This window comes from Nothoprocta perdicaria, unplaced genomic scaffold (assembly GCF_003342845.1).
Source record: "Nothoprocta perdicaria isolate Ctin4 unplaced genomic scaffold, notPer1 scaffold_218, whole genome shotgun sequence".
NCBI classification, from domain to species: domain Eukaryota; kingdom Metazoa; phylum Chordata; class Aves; order Tinamiformes; family Tinamidae; genus Nothoprocta; species Nothoprocta perdicaria.
The window spans coordinates 259,141-277,321 of NW_020455399.1; the positions used below are offsets into that span (position 1 = coordinate 259,141).

An 18,181-nucleotide genomic window follows, 5' to 3' on the forward strand; every position below is an offset into this window, starting at 1 on the left:
TTTTTTTTTTTTTTTTTTTTTTTTTTTTTTTTTTTTTTTTTTTCTTTTTTTAATTTGAAAAAAGGAAACAATCAGAATGTTTATGCTTAAGAACTTCCATCTTTCACTTCTGCCTGTGGAGGACGGGTCTCAGCAGTCTGGCACCTTTCTCGGGCCATAGACTTGAAGCGGAGCTGCTTTTGGAGGCAGTTTGGATGCCGAGAGCTGCTGGCTTGGCCTGGCTCGCTGTCAGGAAATGCCAGTGTGACTTGGTGGCAGGCAAAGCTCTCCTGGTCCCCAAGTGATGCTCTTTCCCTTCCCTGGCAAATCCAACCTGTTGCTCTCAGCTGGCCTCATCAGCTCAGAAGGAATCCGGAGATCCCACTTGGAGAAGCTGCAGGAGCCTGGAGCAAGGGTGGCTCCTGGGTGAGCTCTGTGCAGAGCTCCCTCCAGAGCGGGTGGGAAAGCAGGGACCAACAGCACTGCTCCTGACACAGAGAAATCTGGTATTCCCATGGTAAACTCGAGCAGTCTAGAGAGGGGCTGCGGGCTTGTTTGCAGCGTTGCAGGAAGAACATCCTTGCAGGCTTTTATCACACACGCAAAGAGTTCACACTTCTTGCAGGAGTGTGTTTATCTTCGCCAGTTCTGTGCTTGGGTTGCTGAAGACACATAGGGCATCTGAAAGATTTATTCGTTTCCTGGCTTGACGCTCCATTGCACTTCACAAACAGAAACTATTGAAGTGCATTGAGGGTGTCGGGGCGCACGGAGTGCAGGGATCTTCGCTCTTGTCCTCTTTCGTGCCCTGATGTTTCGGGGTTGCAGTTGGAGGGGTGAGAGTTGTCGCTGTTTACTTACTTGCATCTTTTCTCTTCCAGCTGTTCTCTCCCAGCAGGTCGTTCTCCGGCTTGAACAGCTCAAGTGACCATGCTCCTGCTGTCCCCAACACCCCCCTCCTCATAAGCTATCAGGTAGGAAAGGTGCTTCTGCTCCAGAGTCGGGGGAAGGTTCTCACCTCGCTAACGCCACAGAAAAGAGCGGCTCTAGCCATTTTTTCCCCTCGGGGGGAGTAAGATGAGAAAAATCAGCCAGATGCATTACGAGTCACTGTCCTTTCCCAGAAGTGTCTTATATTTCCCTTGATGCAGTCTCACTGTGTTAAAGAATGATCTGTAAAGAATTTCTTTACCGCTACATCAGCAGAGTCGATAGAGGCTACTCTTTTCCTGGAATTGTGTGACTTTGCTTTCTGCTGCTGGGCGCCCTGTTCAGTTGAAAGCTGATCTGGGTTTCGTGTTGTGGATCAGAGTGCAGCTGGGTGGAATTCACACAGCCCACAGCCCACCCGAGCACCACTGTGGGCATCGTGCCCATAGTCTTTGGTGCTATGTAAGACTATGTGTCCTTAATTCAATGTGAACCCTCATGTTTGGTCAATGTTGTGTTACTTTCCAGTCTCAGGCTCCTGCAGAGGAGGAGGATGAAGGTGAAGAGGAAGAAACTGAGGAGTTGGGGCAAACAGAGACATATGCAGAATATGTTCCTTCAAAGTGTGAGTGTTTTGCCATCCTGTGGATATGAGAAGTGCTCTTAACTCCGTTGTGGGCCAACATAATTCACCGCTACCTTTTCTTGCGAGCAATTTGTGGTATCTGCCCTACCATACCCCAAGGTTGTGATTTTGTGGAAGGACTTTGCATGCCAACCTTGTCACCCTTGGTTTGTGCTCCCCTAATCACTTTCCTCTTGGTTTCTTCCTTTCGGAGGAGATGTGGGTTATTCCTGAGCAGAGAGCCACAGAACGTTACTGTAGAGCTTTGAGTCCTCCTTGAGGTGCTGTGGAGAAGTGAAGAGTTTATGTTTTCTGTGTTGCTGTTATAGCCAAGATTGGGAAGCATCACCCAGACCTTGTGGTTGAAACGAGCACTCTGTCCAGCGTCCCCCCACCTGATATCACCTACAAGCTTTCCCTCCCGCTCTCCATTGCCAATAAAGGGTCCCTCTCTGCACTACAGCTGGAAGCAATCGTTTATGCCTGCCAGGTACGTGGCTCCACCTTGCCTGGCTTGCATGGCTTGCACTAGAAATAAACCCTGCCTTTCCTATGGACAGATGTTTAAATGTATTTCTAAATGGCCTGTAATATAGAAGAGTTGCCTTTGGAAATGGCATGGGCCATGCTCCTGGTGAAGGAGGGAACATTATTTGAGGCTGGAGACATGGAATTTGTCTCTGTGGGTCTTTTCCAAAGATGCAGGAACCCTTGACTTCTGCTGGAGGTGGGAGCACTGGGCATTTCTGAAGCCAGAGCCCTGGGGATCTCTACCATGGGTTGTCTCTGGGGAGCTTGGCCAGTCCTGCCTTTGGTTTTTTGGCAGGAAATGCACTTGCATCCATGGCATATGTGAGTGGGTTTAGGAGCCCTCTTCTAAGCTCCGCTGAAAGCTGTTGGCAGAAGCCAAATCTATTTTAATTTCCAACTCTGCTTTTGATTTTCCAGCAACATGAAGTTTTATTACCCAATGGGCAGCGAGCTGGATTCCTCATTGGGGATGGTGCTGGAGTAGGAAAGGGCAGGACAGTTGCAGGGATCATCTTTGAAAATTATCTTAAAGGGAGGAAAAAAGCTCTGTGGTAAGTTCCTTTTTAGTTCCTTTTTTTTTTTTTTTTTTTTTTTTCTCTCTCTGTTCCTGTAAGACCTTGGAGTTGGTTTGAATTTGGGTGTAAGGAATTCCTTAGTGCTGATGTTAGCTTTAAAGTTGACTCACTGTGGCCTTGGAGAAGTCATTTCCACCTCTTTGTGCCTCTTTGTTGTCTGTGAAATGGGAATATTTCCTCTGAAGGGGTGATGGGAGAATGAATCACTATGAAATGGCAAATCACATACTACGTGGAGCGCAGTGTCAAGCCTACTCCTGCTGTCTTTGGAGCGGTTCAAGGGGGGATTCATGGACCTCTTGGGTGCAGACTCGAGCCTCTAGAGGATGGGGTCTTCTGCAGAATAGGCACAACTTGCTGTAAGTGGCTGTGAAAGAGCGGAGGTTGCTGTAGGATCTTGCTTTGAGCTGTGTGGGCAGCTGGAAACGTGGTGTTTTTGTGCACCTACTATTGCTTTAGTCAGCTGTTAATCACTGTGCGGGCCCTGGCTGTCTCCTCAGGACATAACCGTGCCTGTATCTTGTTTTTCAGGTTCAGCGTCTCCAATGATCTCAAGTATGATGCTGAGAGAGACCTGAAAGACATTGAAGCCTCCCACATTCCCGTGCATGCTTTGAATAAGGTAGGGGAGAGGAGGTGTACCGGTGCTCTGGAAAGCAGCAAGCTGTTGGCTTTCCTGTCTCTCCACATACTCTTCCCACTCTGGATTCTCGCTTTTTATGCACCCTCCAGAGCTGCAGCACAAATACAGAGCTGCTTCCTGTGGGGAAGGTGAGAAGTGTCTCCATCACAGTGCAGGACCTGAATCTTTTTAGCCGTTCCCAACGAGTGCTGCGGAGGGAGCCGTGCGGGTTGGGCATGGCCAGGCTGCGCTCTCGTGGGCTCGTGTTCTTCTGTGCTGCTTTCATCGCGCCCCTTCTCAGAACACACTGCACGTCCTGGTGCACAGCTTGGGGCCTGGCAGGAGGTCATAGATGCACAGGGCCACGGCTGAACACGCGGGCCTCTCCATCCTGTGGAGTGAATCGGAGCATGTTCACACTTTCTCTTGTCAGTGATGAAGCATTAGAATATGATATTTAAAAAAAAAAGGAAACCTTGCCGTGGTGGAGCTGTGCTTATTCCCAGGGCTCCTCATAACCTACCTCTTCTTGTGTCTCTTGTCCAGCCTGTGAGCTGCCTTGTGTTTGCCATCCTGCAAGCAAGGTTTTCCTTCCCGAAGGCAGGAGCAAGTGTCCTGTTCGGTCACAGCAGAATGGGCTGTACTGGCTGGGGGAGAAGGATGGATAGAGCATATTGAGGACAGGTGTCATGAGCGTGTGTGTTCTTGTCCTTCCTCTTCGTGCAGATTAAATATGGTGACACAGCTACCTCAGAAGGAGTCCTCTTTGCCACTTACTCTGCTTTGATTGGTGAAAGTCAAGCAGGCGGACAACACAGGACACGCTTAAAGCAGATTTTGGACTGGTGCAGGGAAAATTTTGATGGAGTTGTATCCTTAAAAAAAAAAAAAAAAAAAAAAAAAAAACACGGGGCAAGTGGCGCAGATGGTTGGAGGAAGCTGGGTTGTGTTTTCCATCTCTTCCCACCCTCAGGAAGATCTCGCACCCTTTCTCCTTAACCAGCTTCCCTTTTAGATTGTATTTGATGAATGTCACAAAGCCAAAAATGCGAACTCCACTAAGATGGGCAAAGCGGTGCTGGACCTCCAGAACAAACTGCCCCAAGCAAGGGTGGTTTATGCCAGTGCCACAGGTAAGCTTGTCCCGGGGGCCCCGGACCGAAATAAGTACCGCTCAGCTCTGTGCTCTCCTGTCCTGTCTGAAGGATGTCCTTGAGATGTCATCGTGTACACTGAGAGCACGTGCTCGTGCAAGGAGAGATAAGGGACATCAGAGCACTGTACAGCAGTGCTTCTGTTGGCCTCTGCTAAAGAGCAGATAGGAGCCTGGGATCTGCCCCAAGCTCTGTCACTGCCTCTTGGTGACTTTTGGTAAGACAGACTACTGTCTCCTCAGATTAACCCCTAATGGGGATGTTGTCTTGGTCTTTTGTTTTTCTTTTGTTGCCTTTTATTTGTCTTTTGTTATGCATTAAGGGCAGTGCTTGGAATACCCCTTGGGTCTTCTATGATAAAATAGTGAATGCCCATCCTTTTCAAAGCTCACTTCTCTTGAGTCAAAACTGTTCACAACTGCTTTACCTAACAGTGAATTCTGTTCAAACAGGTGCTTCTGAGCCAAAAAACATGATCTACATGAGCCGCCTGGGCATCTGGGGGAAAGGCACCCCTTTCAGAGTGTTTGAGGAGTTCCTGCATGCAATTGAAAAAAGGTAGGTTGTGTCTGGCTTCCCTTTCTGAAGGGCTTATGTTTTGTGACAGACTGGGGAGAGAAGGGCCTTGACCCGCTGGTCTCTGGTAACTGTATGGAGGACTCCTTTTTGCTCCTAAAAGTAAAAATACTGTCCAGTGGCAACCTTTAAATGGCAAGACAGAGAGCAAGGATGTTTGCAGAGGAAGGACAAAGCCTTTTTGTCACCCTGTCCTTGCTGGGCTGGAGCAGTGACAAGGACAGTGCATTTGGGTGGGTTTTGTAGTGGGGCACTGGTTTCCAGAGGAAATTAAGCTGAAGCAAGATTGGAAGAGTCATTTTCCCATTTGGGAAGCGGGCAGGATGCCTGTCACGTGTGTCCGAGGTCAGCTTGTGCCACCAGGAGAGGTCCTTGTTGTGCAGATGCAGAAAGAGGCTTTCAAAGCCAGCTCTGTCTGTCTTCCTCTGCCAGGGGCGTTGGTGCAATGGAGATCGTGGCGATGGACATGAAGGTCAGTGGAATGTACATTGCCAGGCAGCTCAGCTTCACCGGAGTGACCTTCAGGATAGAGGAGATCCCTCTGGATGAGCAGTACAAGACTGTCTACGATAAAGCAGCAAGGCTGGTGAGCTGGAGCCCTGCAGTACGGTGACCAGTGTTTAGTCATGCTCTGGGCATTGCCACTTCTTATATGGGAGGATAAGAGGTCCCTAAACACAGCCGTGACCACAGATAAGTTTGTTTATAAAAAACAAAGGAAGGAAAAATGGTGAACAGCCTCAGCTTACATTTAAAAAAATATATTTTGTGGGTTTTTTGTCTCTATTTAAAAGTTCTGTGTTTGGAAACCAAATCTTGCAACATTGTGCTGGTGTGGCGAGGAAAGAATGGCCTAGCTGTTTGTTCAGATTAACAGAGCAGCAGAAACAGTGATGTTCAATTAGATTAAGAAACCTCAGACTGTCCTAGTAACTTCATGCCCAGCAGTAATGAAAGTGAAGAACGAGATATTAACCGTCCTTTCTCGGTCCTGTCTGCAGTGGGCAGAGGCCTTGATGGTGTTTCAGCAGGCGGCCGACTGGATCGGCTTGGAGTCTCGCAAGTCCCTGTGGGGCCAGTTCTGGTCCGCTCACCAGCGCTTCTTCAAGTATCTCTGCATTGCTGCTAAAGTGCGGCGCCTCGTGGAGCTGGCCAAGGAGGAGCTGGCAAAGGATAAGGTGAGGTATTAAAGCTCGCTGCAAATGGCAGCGACCATCAGTTTTATCAGTGAATCTCTGGAGTCTGCAAGCGAGATGAGATTATTATTCAACTTGACTTGAAAACGATTTCAAATGTCTCTTAAATATAGCTGAAACTCAGAAACTGTCTAGCAAAATCAGTTAATTTGGAAAGTAGAGTCATCCATGCAGTGGTGTGAGCAGAGCAGGAGTACCAAGTGGGATGTTTAAGGATAAGGCTTCATCAGGAGCCCTGTTATAGACCCTGTTGTAGACCCAGTGTGTGCATTGGAAAGGGTAAATGAAAATGTCTGGATATGTGAAAGGGAATTCCCCGAGCCCGTAGCGGTGCCCGTGGTGCCCTCGCTGACGCCGCGCTCCCCGTGGGGTTTCTCCGCAGTGCATCGTCATCGGGCTGCAGTCCACGGGCGAGGCGCGCACCAGAGAGGTCCTGGACGAAAACGACGGCCACCTGAATTGCTTCGTCTCTGCTGCAGAGTGAGTTGGAAATGCACGTTGCTTCTGCTGAGAGGACACATGGGAGGCTGGAGGCGCTAGGGAAAGCCCTGTTCTAGGGCTGCTTAACCTGTAGTTCTGCAAGGCCAGTTTCATAAAGAGTTCACCCTAAACAAGCTGTAAATACAGAGGATGCCTTGTTGGGTATTTGGATGCTAGTTATCTAAAAGGACCACAGGAGGGTTTAACTTGGACAAGAACTGAGTGGTGTGGCAGAGCTTTGAAATGTGAGCTCTGGTGTGGTTAGTGTGGGGCCGACCTGGGAGACATGGCCCTTGACGGTGAGGAAACAAGCAGGGGAATCTTATGTAGTGGGAGGACCATGAGAGAAGCCCTGCTGAGCGGCGAGAGGAAGGAGCGCTCCAGGAAATCCAAGTTCTGCAGGGTTTGAGCATGACTGCAAGGCGGGGCTGTGGTCCAGCTGCTGGATGCTGTCGCGTGCTGCTTGTGTTGCCTTCTCGCATAGCTAAGGGGAGAATCGCTTGTACCTGAGCGAAGCCAGCAGCTGGGCCCCTGTTCTGGCAGCGAGTGGAACCCATGCTTCCCCCTGACTCCTGCACCTTGCAACACGTCCCGTGAGCGTGACTGCTGTATGAGAGGTGGTGAAAAACTGGGGCAGCCAGTTGAGTTGCATTTCTGTGCCCTGCAGGCAGCAGGATTGTTGCTACTTTATTTTGAAGTGATTTTGAATGTGGGTGAAGGCAACGAGTGATGCCGGAGCTGGTGTGTGTCCGGCTGGGGCCCTGGGATTCGGAGGCATTTCGTGCTGTGTCGCTTCGCTGCCTCTGGGCCGTTCCTGAGAGGCAAATACCGGTTGTCGACTGCACAGAGCAGGTCTAAGCGCTGCTTGGATGGACTCGGTCCGTCAGTTCCTGCACCACAGAACTCGGAGGAGCCCAGTCCTGGCTGGATCCCCTGCGCTGGCTGGTGCTATTTATCTCTGCCCTGCTTTAGAGGCTGAGTCGCCTGCACCGCAGCCCTGTCCAGGCCCCTGGGTGCCCTCTGGGGAGGCCGAGTCCCTGTCACAGGGCCCGGTTTGACAGCGTGACAGGCATTTCTGGTGGGCAGGGTGCTGGGAAGGGGCAGCAGTTTAGAGGATCCTGAGGAAGAGAGTTAAAGCTCGGCTGGTTGTTCAGCGAGGGATCATGAGCCCGGGATGGAGCCAAGCGGCTTTTGGCATCTGGAGCCCAGCACGGAGGGCATGGGGGCCCTGTCCGGTGTCACCAGAGCCAGCGAAGGGCCAGCCCGGAGCTCGGCCGCCCCTCTCCGGCTTCCAGCGCCCCATCCCTGCTTCCCACGCGTCCCTCTTGCCACGCAGGTGGCCTGACGTGTCCCTGCCTCAGCTCTGGCTCTGGGCACTGTTTTCAGCAGAGCTCGTCTAGCACAGCCCTCACTGCACTGGGCATTCAGCGTCATCAGCCTGCTCAGCATTTAAGCTCTTTTGTTTGCAGAACAGCCCACAGAAGCATTTGTTTGACTTCCAGCTCTTCTAATTTTGCCGTTCACCCAAATCCCCTACATTTCCCATGTTATGCCCCTTCTCTGTTTCACGGGCAAGCCGACCCGTGCCCAGGTATTGGAATGGTTTGGTGAAGCCCATGGCTGGATCCGGCGCCTGGGCTCTGCTCCGCTCTGCAGGGTAAGAGCATCAGTGCTCGGAGCACGGCGTTCCAGCATCCGTCGGCACCTCGGGCTGGGATCCTGCTGGAGCAAAGCGCGCTTCCTCGGCTGGCCTCTGGGCCTGCCAGAGCCCTGTGGTGGAGCAAACCCGCGTTGTTTTGCTGCAGTTTTGGAGAGCCGAGCCCTACCAAGTGGCAGACCGATGGTGTTCTACCTGTTGTGGTGCTGCGTTTACCCCCTTTCCTGACATATGCTGCTATCTCAAGTACACATTGCTACACGATAACCGGCAGATGTTCCTGTTCCTGGTAGCTAGAATAAATTTTGCATCTTACTTTCAGAGGCGTCTTTCTATCACTAATTCAGAAGCACTTTCCTTCAACCAAAAGAAAGAGAGAAAAAGGAACTGGCATTAAAAGAAAACGTAAGAGCTCACTGCGCTGCCCAGCATCTGCCCTCCCACCTGCTGCTTCACCCAGCCGCTCAGCTGCTGCTTTTCCTTTTTCCCTCTCCCCCTCCTGCTTTTTGCTGCTCTGCCCGGTCCACTTTGCCCTCCCTCTCCTCCCCAGCGCTGTTGTCCCTCCCTGGGAGGAGGGCGGCTCTCCAGGTCACCCCCCTTCCTCCCTGGTCCCGCTGCCCTCTCCCGGGAGCAGTTCCCAGCCCTTAGCTGATTCCCTGCCTAGGCTGATGGGCAGGTGGCACCGGAGCCCTGATGGCACAGTGGGAGCCAAGGGGGTTCCTCTGCTCCCCCTCGCCCGTAGCAGGGCAAGTGTTCTGGGAAAAGAATCCCTTCCCTGCTGGGTAGCTGGTGGTGGCTGCAGGTAAGAACAGTCTGGGATTTCTGCCTTGGGGGGCCGGGGAAGGCGGAAGCAGGGCCGAGGCTGTGGCGCTCGCTGCAGAGCAGCACATGCAGGCTGCGTCCTGTGCTGCAAGGGAGAGGAAAGGAAAGGAAAGGAAAGGGCACCCAGCTGCGAGCACCAAAACACTGGCACCTTCCCTTTGCCGACAAGCGCCTCCGAGGGCAGGCAGGCCTGCGGGCTCCTTCCCATCGGAGCTAACGCTGCTTAAGGCGGCTGCGAGGTCCTCCTGGCGTGTGCAGCTAGCTTTCAGCCCTGACAACGATTGCCTCGTTCTTCCTTTCTCTCTCTTCCTTTCTTTCTCTCTCCCTCCCTCCTTCCTCCCTCCCCTTCCTAACTGTCCACCTGTGCCCAAAGGCTTCGTCTCTCCAAAATCAGCCTTCCTGCTGAGGCAGTCTCAGCTATTTTGTGATTTCTTCTTTTCTTTCTGAGCTGGCACTTGCTCTTCTGCATGGAGACACGAGGCCGGGGGCACTGGGTGACGCTGCTCGTTCTGTGTTGCAGGGAAGCAGAAGGGCCGCTGCGCCAAGGCCCTGAAGGGCTTGTGTGAGCCCGCCGGCGTGTTCAAGATCAGCGATGACAGCAGCACCGACTCCGACATGGGGCTCGACAGCGACTTCAACTCCTCACCGGAGTCGGTGTTCGAGACGGACGACGTCATCTTCGTGGAGCACACGTTCAACGGCTTCGCGGCCGAGGACAGGGGTGAGCAGGGCAGCAGGGGCCTCGCAGCCCTGGTTGCAGCGTCCTTTATTTCAAGGCTTTGCCTGCACCCTGGGTGGTGACCCCAGAAGACCTTTAGGGCCAACTTCTGGTTGCTTTTGACTCTTCCAATCCGTAATCACCAGGTGACTCTGAGCTTTTGTCTTTTACGTTGCAGGCAATTTTCACTTGCTGCCTTTTCAAAAAGAGATGCATGGCCTGAGAGAACTAGAACATGTGGAAAAGATGAAGCAGGACCTCCTAGCAAAAGTAAAAGCACTGGGAAAAGAGCTACCTCTCAATACCTTGGATGAACTGATCAATCACTTTGGGGGCCCGGAGCACGTGGCAGAGGTACTCCCTACAGTCAAGAGTTTATTTCCCTGGCAATGGGTGATGGGAAAAGGGGTCGGCAAAGGGAATTGCAGCTGAAAGAGTTCCCTCCTCTTCCTTGCAACCTGAAAAAGCTGTTTAGAGTTGACTTCCTAAGCGCTGTTTCACCCAGATGCTCTCTCTTCTCCCCTCTTTGTCTGCGGCGTGTGCAGATGACTGGGCGGAAGGGCCGGGTGGTTTGCAGGCCGGATGGCTCTGTCGTGTTCGAGTCGCGTGCAGAACAAGGCCTCTCCATAGACCACGTCAATCTGAAGGAGAAGGAGCGTTTTATGAATGGGGAGAAGGTGAGTGAGGTTTGAGCCAGAACCTTCAAACATCCGCGTGAGAGCAAGTACATTGATGGAGGAGGAAAGGGAGGGTGGCTTGTATGTATCTGCCTTCCCAGCCTTAGTCCAGAGGCCAGCAAGGCCTGGGAGTTCTCAGTTTTGCCCTGCTAGCAACTGATAAGAAGGCCCAGGTGGCTTCCAAGATCTGGAGCTATGTTTGTGTATTGCTCTAGCTGTTCTTGCAGGTGACTGGGAACCTCATTTTCCCTTCTCACTGGTGTTTCTTCTCTCTCAGCTTGTAGCAATAATCTCCGAGGCCTCCAGCTCAGGTATCTCTCTCCAAGCAGACAGACGGGTGAAGAACCAGAAGCGCCGGGTGCACATGACACTGGAATTACCCTGGAGTGCAGACCGGGCCATACAGCAGTTTGGTGAGGACCGAGTTTTTTGGTCACCGTCCCCTTCCCCGGGTGTGTTTCAGAGGGTGCTGCCTTGGGCAGCCCTCGCAATGAAAAGCTCGTGTTGCCGTCCGAACGAAGCCTTAGCCTGGCCCCTCAAGCCGGGCTGCAACCCGGGGTGCCCACATTTGACTTTCTGAGGTGGTAGCTTTCAGAGCACAGGGTCGTGTTTTGCCAGGGTAGAAATCCAGACAGGAGGCAGCTGTGATCAGCTTGTCTTGTAGGGAAGATTCCTGTTGACTTGAGAGATGATTTGTGGTGTGGAAAGGAGGAGGTCTCCCCATGCCTGTGAGCAGGAGATCCTCCTCATGAAACGTGCCTGGTGGTTGGTGCCTGAGATTTTCTCTGGTGTTCTGGAGAACCTCTGGAGATGGGAAGGGCCAGATAGGTAGCACCGACCTCGCCTTTCACTCCCTTCTTTACTCCTATCTCTGCAGGCCGAACGCACCGCTCCAATCAGGTTTCTGCTCCGGAATATGTCTTCCTTATCTCTGAGCTGGCAGGAGAGAGGAGGTTTGCATCTATCGTGGCCAAACGTCTGGAGAGCCTCGTAAGTGCCCTGCAATGGGAGTCGGTTCAGCTTCCCTCTGAGCAGCTCTGGTAGCTCCTCTGCACGGAGACCCTCACTAGTGTGAGGGCTTGAATTGGCCCCGACTTCAGGCATTGGCCTTATGGACTGAAAAAGGTTTCTAACCTTCTGGGATTTGGAAAAAGAAATTGAAGAGGAAATTTTAACCAAGACAACAGGAGGAATTTCAGGGAAGCAGAACCCAATTCCAGATGCTGGAGTTCCCCTAACATTACAGAAGCTTACACCCATGCTTTTCCGGACAGCTAATACAAATATTAATGACTGCACTTTGACAGGCAGTTTCATTTTTCTTTGTTTCTGATAAATCCCCAAATACTTTGGGAAAGTCTTGATATTCCCGAAAGTCGCTGCTTGCCCACAGTGCATTCATATACCGGCATCTTCCAAGACAAGATGGCTTTGGGCATCTTCCTTCTGCTAATTTGCAACAGCCAAAACTTGGGAACTAAAATACTTGTGAAGATGTGTGTGACATGCAGCCTGCCTGCTGTATTAAGCTTTAATGTGTTGTCACATCTTAAGAACTAAATGGCATGTGGTGTCTCAGAAAAGCATAAAGAAAAAAATAGTGTTTTCTGGATTTAACTAAGGAAACAAAAGATATATTGCTTGATAATCTTCAACAACCCTGTTAAAGCCTGGTGGATGCTCCTGAGCTGGCTAGAGGCCCAGCAAACGTTGCTCATGGAGTTGCTTCTTTTCTCAGGATGGCTGATCTCTCTCATGTTGTTACGCTGGTTAGTTCCTCCTGCTCTTTGAAGAGTTTCTCACTTGGTCTTTCTTCCTAGGGTGCCTTAACTCATGGAGACCGAAGAGCCACCGAATCCCGAGACCTCAGCAAGTACAACTTTGAGAATAAGGTAAGGGGGCTGCGGGGAAGCTCGACGGGGAGGGCTGAAGCAGCAGGTGCCAGGGGTGCCAAGGTCATTGCTGGCACCTACAGGCGGGATGTGGCCTAGCAAGCAGGGAGCAGCACCACGAGCACCCGCACAGCAGCAGTTGGGGCATCCAAGTGCCTCCCATTCCTGGCCTTTCGGGGGAGGCCGATGAGGGCAGCCAGGTGATCTGCCTCCGCTGTCAAGGCTGGGGTGAGGGCACATGTGCACGGGGGGCATCCCTGGGCCAGACAAGGCCCGTGACAGGCGGCTTCCCCCAGCACAGCCGGTCGCGGGGCCCTTGCTGGAGGTCTCCGGTGCTGGTGAAAGGCCGGGCGGGCAGAGCGGGGCGCAGGGCTCGGCCTCACTCGTGTCTCCGCTCACAGTACGGGGCCAAAGCGCTGGACAGAGTCCTCTCCACGATCCTCAGCCACACGGAGAACAAGGTTCCTGTGCCCAAGGGCTATGAGAGGGGAGAAGCTTCCTTTTTTAAAGGTAAGACTATTAGCAGCTCTGGGGCTGCTGTTGTGCCTTGCTGCCTGCGCCTCTCTCGGCTTTGGGACACGATGTGCCGAGCAGCAGGTTGGAGGGAGGTGGGTTTAGCTGGAGGGGCAGCAGCCCTGCAGGCCCCCTGAGCGGGGGTTCGATCCCCGAACTCCAAGGCTGCTTTCTGCCATTCCAGAAATGAAGCAAGGCCTCATCTCTGTGGGGATCTGCTGCAATCAGATGAAGTACGGCACCGTCTCGGTGGAGAAGGGTAAGAGTTGCTGCCTTTTCTGCCTGTTGTGAGGAAGAAATGGAAGGGCGGAAGCTGTAGCCTCGGGTCCATCTCCACAGAGCAGCTGTGCTGCTGCCCGGGAAAGGGAGGTGTTTGCTTGGGTGCTGAACAAGTCTCTTGGGGAATGTGACTGGGTTTCACACCCGGCTACACTCCTTGACCCCCCTGTTCTTGCAGATTGCTCCATCACCAAGTTCCTGAACCGGATCCTGGGTCTCGAGGTGGAAAAGCAGAACATGCTTTTCCAGTACTTCTCTGACACCTTTGACTACCTGATTGAAAAGGACAAGAAGGAGGGCAAATACGACATGGGCATCCTAGGTAAGGAGAGAGGGGGCCTCTCTGTGCTGCCCCTGCGCTGGCTGGCCAGCTGTTCCAGCACGGTGCTGTGCCCGTGGTCTCCTCAGGTGCTGGGCTGTCCCAGCCCCTCACAGCAAATCCCGAGACTCCTTTGGAAGGAGGGAAGGTGGCATGGGCACAAAGCGAGGGCGGTCTCGGACCTAGTGCTGTAAATGAGGACGTGTTCTGGTGTTTTCTCCTGCTCCAGATTTAGCCCCAGGAGTGGATGAGATCTACGAGGAGAGCAAGGAGGTCTTCCTGACGCCTGGGCACCCGCAGGATGGGCAGGTTGTGTTCTACAAGGTAGGCAGCCCGCAGTGCTTTGTGCCCAGGGCCTCCCCCAGCGCGGCTCCTCCTGCAGCTCGTCGTTTCTATCCCATTTGCCTCCGTCATGAGTGGGCCTTGGTGCTGGGAGTTGCACAGAGGAGCTCAGGACAGCCCCAGTCCTGTCCTTGTCCCACTTGGCAGAGCCCGTTGTCCTGTCCCTCGGGCGCTGCCTTCGTCCTCCTCCCCGCCTTGCACCTCAGGGCTCCCCGTCCTCGGGGCTCTGCTCCCCTGGAGGTGGGAGCCCGGAGGCCCTCTGCACTCTGGGCCTGCCCTTGAGGCAACGTCCTTGAGGCCCCCACAGCTCCTGTTTCCAGGCCACAGCTGCAGCTGTGCCCGTATGTGCTGGGATGTGATCTGTGGGAGAGGCTGAGCTTATCGCGTGCTCTGCAAATCCAGAATCTGTTTGTCCTTATTTAGATCAGTGTCGACAGAGGCTTGAAGTGGGAAGAGGCCTATGAGAAGTCGCTCAAGCTGACGGGATCGTTCGATGGGTTTTACCTGTCCCACAGGGTAGGTGTGGAGCTCTGCCTGTTGAAGGACTCCAGAGCGGGTGCTCTGCTGTGGCTGCCAAGGCCCTGGGTGCCTGTGTGACCTTCTGGGGGCTGCCCCAGTGGGGCAGCAGGGGGTTGGTGGAGGAGCCTGTGCCTGGGAAGCGGATCCGTGAGCGTAACGGCAGCCCTGACCCAGCAGATGCGAGGCTGCAAGCACACATGTCTGCTGGCGGAGCAGAGCCGCGGCAAGAACTTCATCCTCTACAAGCCCAACATTGGGAAGCAGAGCCAGCCCGAGAGCCTGGAGAGCCTGCACAGGAAGTACCGGCGGGTAGGTGCAGCCCGCGGCCCGGGGCCCCGTGCCCCAGTGCGGCACGGGGGCTGCTTCCCAAGGGTCCCTGTGCCCAGCTGTGGCCCAGAGCAGCACCAGGGCTGTGTCCCAAGGGCCCCTGTGCCCAGCTGCGGCCCAGAGCAGCACCGGGGCTGCGTCCCAAGGACCCGTGAGGCTTGGCCCTGAACCTGGGCAAAGCTGCCCTGTCCCTCAGTGTGGTCCCGGGAGCCCCGCAGCTCCGTGGTGTCTCCTGGCGCCCCTTGGGCTGCTTGTCCCCTGGCTCCCTGGCAGGAAGACACCGCTGGCTACCTCGCTGTCCCTATGGGAAGCTGCCATGAGATGTGTTTGTGCTTTGGGGGCACAGTTAACCGTGAGCTGTCCATGGCCCCGCGGAGGCTTGGCAGAGCTGACGGCAGCACCCCGGTGTCCTGACTCCCAGTGCTGGGTCTCAGCTCGCACGTTGACAGTGGGAAACCTCCATCTCTGTGACATTCTCTCCTGCAGGTGCTGCCAGAGGAGGCCAAGGAGCACTGGGAGAGCAGCTACCACTTCTCCTTGCAGAACTGCAACCACGCGGCCCGGTAAGAGCCACGCAGCGCCTGCCTGCCCGCAGCTGGGAGCTGCTCTCCGGGGCAGAGCCGGGGGGCTGCGCTGGGGTCCCGCTGCGCTGACCCATGCTGTCCTCCCCTGCTCGCGCCGCAGGAACAGGAGCTGCAGGCTGGTGCAAGAGGGGAAGGAATGCTTCCAGGGCACGCGCCTGCGTCACTACTACATGCTGTGTGGGGCCCTGCTGCGGGTCTGGAGCAGGATCGCCAGCATCATGGCAGACATCACCAACAGCGGCCTGCTGCAGATCGTCCGCCTCAAGACCAAGGAGAAGAAGAAACAAGTCGGTGGGTGAATGGCTGGGAAGGGAAGGGGCAGCACGTGGTAAGAGAAGGAAGGGGGATCCAGCTGCTGCTGCCAGGACGGGAAGGCCGGTGGCTGGGCCTGCGTGACACGTTGGTTTGTGTCCAGCATTGGTGCGTCTCCTTGGGGCTCCGGGCACAAGGATCCCAGCCAGACACTAGGCAAGCGGGACCCGAGCTGGGTGCTCCTGCATGTGCCTCTGTCCCCTCGGCTTTGGGGACTGAGGCACCTTCCTCCCCTAGGGATAAAGATCCCCGAGAGCTGTGTCCGGAAGGTGCTGGAGGAGCTGAAGCAGATGGATGAGAACGTGAAGCGGAAGCACAGCCGGCTGCTGGCGCAGGAGCCGGGCCAGGCGCTGTGCCTGCCCGCGCACGCGCTGCCGCAGCCCCTGGAGCTGGCGCCGGGACTGCCCCTGCCCGGCCGCTCCCTGCCCCGCGACGAGATCCTCGACCTGACCTACAGCCCCCCGCGCAGCAGCGCGGCCGAGGCGGTGCTGAGCCCCGGCGCCCTGGCCTTCCCGGCTGAGCCCCTCCTGCAGCCGCTCCAGCACCGGCTGCACTTGGGCTTCGGCGGCCCGGCCGCGGCGCTGGAGGGCGGCGCGGCCCCGAGCGAGCCCCTGCCGCTGCCGCCCGCCGCGGCCCTGCAGGCGCCGCCGCCGCCGGACGACCTGCTCCCGCAGAACGGCAATATCAACTTCAGGGAGGTGCTGGAGGAGATGCTGAGGACGTTGAACGTGGCCCCCCAGGAGCGCCAGAGCGTGATCCACTTCAGTGGGCCCTTCTCTGACTTCTGAACGTGGCTGAGCCCGTGGGGCAGCCCGGCGCTGCTCAGCGCTGTGCATCCGGTTATATCCTTTGGTGCAGAGAGCACAGGGAGCACTGGCTTTTCTACTGGTGTGCATTGATCCACTTGTGTTTTGGAGGGGAGAAGAGAGAAAAAAAAACTATAGTTCCTTAAAGCAAAGTTTATTTATATATCTAATATACAGTCAGGCATGTGTAGATTTGTACATACCATGCGCTTGGGAGGAGCCGAGTGCTGCTGAACTTGGCTGGTTTGGACTCACGGTCCCTGCTGTGTCCAAATCCCGCTCCAAGGTCAGTGCTCCGTGGGGCCGAGGGAGCCGCCCTCCTCTCCTGCTTGTGCCCTTTAGACTACTGAGTGTTCCAGGCCGGATTGTCCCGTCCCAGCCGTCGAGCGCTGAGCGCCCCAGCAGCTGCCCATGCCCCAGGTGGTTATTGAAGGGGTGGGTGAAACGAGAGCCAGGTCTGCTCTGCACCGAGCCGGGGCTGCCGCCATCCCGCTCCCAACCCGCGCTCTGCCGAGCAGAGCGCCAAGGAGGTGCAGGGGCAGGTGGGGACGTCCCGGAGCAGCCGGGAGGCGCGGAGCTGCTCTGCGTCGTGCAGGGGGAGCAGCCCCATTAATGAAATGGAGCAGGAGCTGCCGGTGTTGAGCGAGGAGCTCAGCGCTGCAGGGACCACGTGCAGGATTCCCTGGGGCCCCTCGGCCTGTCCCGTAGCCCTGTCCAGCCCCACAGCCCCACGTTGTCTCTGGCTAAGGTCTTCCTGATGAGTTGCCACGTCCTTCTGCGTGGCCTTGTCACTAGTCCTCCTGTTCGCAGCTTGTCCTTGGCTGGGCCAGGGGCACGGAGCCGGGTCCGTCTGGGTCATGGCGATCCAGGCTGCCCGCTATTGCCCTCGGTGGGACGAGGTCCTGGCGAGCACCGGGCTGAGCAGTTCTGCTGCAAACGCAGCCGCGGCTCCCGGGGAGCAGGGGCTGCTCCGCAGGGCCCGGAGCGATGGAGCTGCCGCCAACTCCATCGCCTTCCCCGGCACTGGCCGCTCTTCCAGGAGCGCCCGGCAGGGCCTGGGGAGCTTCCTTTGCTGCATTCCCTGGACGCAGCGCTGGGATATTTTCTAGGGAACAACCTGAGACCTGCCTTCCCCGTCCCAGCCCTTCCTTGGGGAGGGGCCTGGGGGGGGGGCCCAGCCTGGGACCTGGCCCTCGCTTTGGGGGCTTCTCTCCGTCCCCCCTCCCCGGGCAGCCCCCGGTTACCTCAAGCAAACGCCAAAGATCCCCCTGCTCCCATCGGAGCCACCAGAGCCTGTCCCGAGTCTGGGGCAGGGCTCCCCTTCCCGAGCTCCTATTTAAGATGCTTCCCAGCCCTCCATGCTCATGGATGACCCGGAGGGAACCCGGAGGGGCCCCGTGGCTCCGGCTTTGCCCTGTCCTGGTTCCTTCGCTTGGCACTCGCTGGATTCTCAACGGCGAGAGAGAAAAGAGACGCCAAGAAACCCCATTTCAAAGAGGCCTCAACTCAGGAATCGCACCGAGGTATTCCCGCTCCCGGCACCTCTCCTGAGGGAGCCCGGAGCACCGTTACCTGCTGTCTTCTAGGGTGGCTTTGATGTTACTATTTAAAATATATGCAATTCCCCCGCCCTGACCTCTGGAAAGACAGAGCACCTTCAAAGAAACTCTTCCCTGCCCCGATCCTGTGTTTTTGTCAGGGTTAATAATATGTAACGATACCTTTTAACTAAATTATTATGCATTT

At 55.2% G+C, this 18,181-nt stretch overlaps 1 protein-coding gene across 1 annotated transcript in view; it reads left to right on the forward strand.

Annotated features, from left to right (window-relative positions):
- Window positions 1–16,699, forward strand: part of SBNO2 (strawberry notch homolog 2) — a 32,019-nt gene extending 15,320 nt beyond the window's left edge. Inside the window, exons 5-31 of the mRNA XM_026038869.1 lie at window positions 861–953; window positions 1,438–1,534; window positions 1,864–2,024; window positions 2,483–2,616; window positions 3,172–3,262; window positions 3,989–4,132; window positions 4,278–4,395; window positions 4,869–4,974; window positions 5,425–5,578; window positions 5,994–6,170; window positions 6,571–6,668; window positions 8,648–8,730; window positions 9,668–9,868; window positions 10,044–10,219; window positions 10,411–10,542; window positions 10,820–10,955; window positions 11,420–11,532; window positions 12,363–12,434; window positions 12,836–12,944; window positions 13,132–13,206; window positions 13,405–13,548; window positions 13,775–13,869; window positions 14,311–14,403; window positions 14,584–14,715; window positions 15,220–15,296; window positions 15,418–15,608; window positions 15,867–16,699. Coding sequence (XP_025894654.1) covers window positions 861–953; window positions 1,438–1,534; window positions 1,864–2,024; window positions 2,483–2,616; window positions 3,172–3,262; window positions 3,989–4,132; window positions 4,278–4,395; window positions 4,869–4,974; window positions 5,425–5,578; window positions 5,994–6,170; window positions 6,571–6,668; window positions 8,648–8,730; window positions 9,668–9,868; window positions 10,044–10,219; window positions 10,411–10,542; window positions 10,820–10,955; window positions 11,420–11,532; window positions 12,363–12,434; window positions 12,836–12,944; window positions 13,132–13,206; window positions 13,405–13,548; window positions 13,775–13,869; window positions 14,311–14,403; window positions 14,584–14,715; window positions 15,220–15,296; window positions 15,418–15,608; window positions 15,867–16,417 — 3,753 coding nt within the window. The 3' untranslated portion in view covers window positions 16,418–16,699. The remainder of the gene's footprint in view (window positions 1–860; window positions 954–1,437; window positions 1,535–1,863; window positions 2,025–2,482; window positions 2,617–3,171; window positions 3,263–3,988; window positions 4,133–4,277; window positions 4,396–4,868; window positions 4,975–5,424; window positions 5,579–5,993; window positions 6,171–6,570; window positions 6,669–8,647; window positions 8,731–9,667; window positions 9,869–10,043; window positions 10,220–10,410; window positions 10,543–10,819; window positions 10,956–11,419; window positions 11,533–12,362; window positions 12,435–12,835; window positions 12,945–13,131; window positions 13,207–13,404; window positions 13,549–13,774; window positions 13,870–14,310; window positions 14,404–14,583; window positions 14,716–15,219; window positions 15,297–15,417; window positions 15,609–15,866) is intronic.
- Window positions 16,700–18,181: the final 1,482 nt, after the last annotated feature.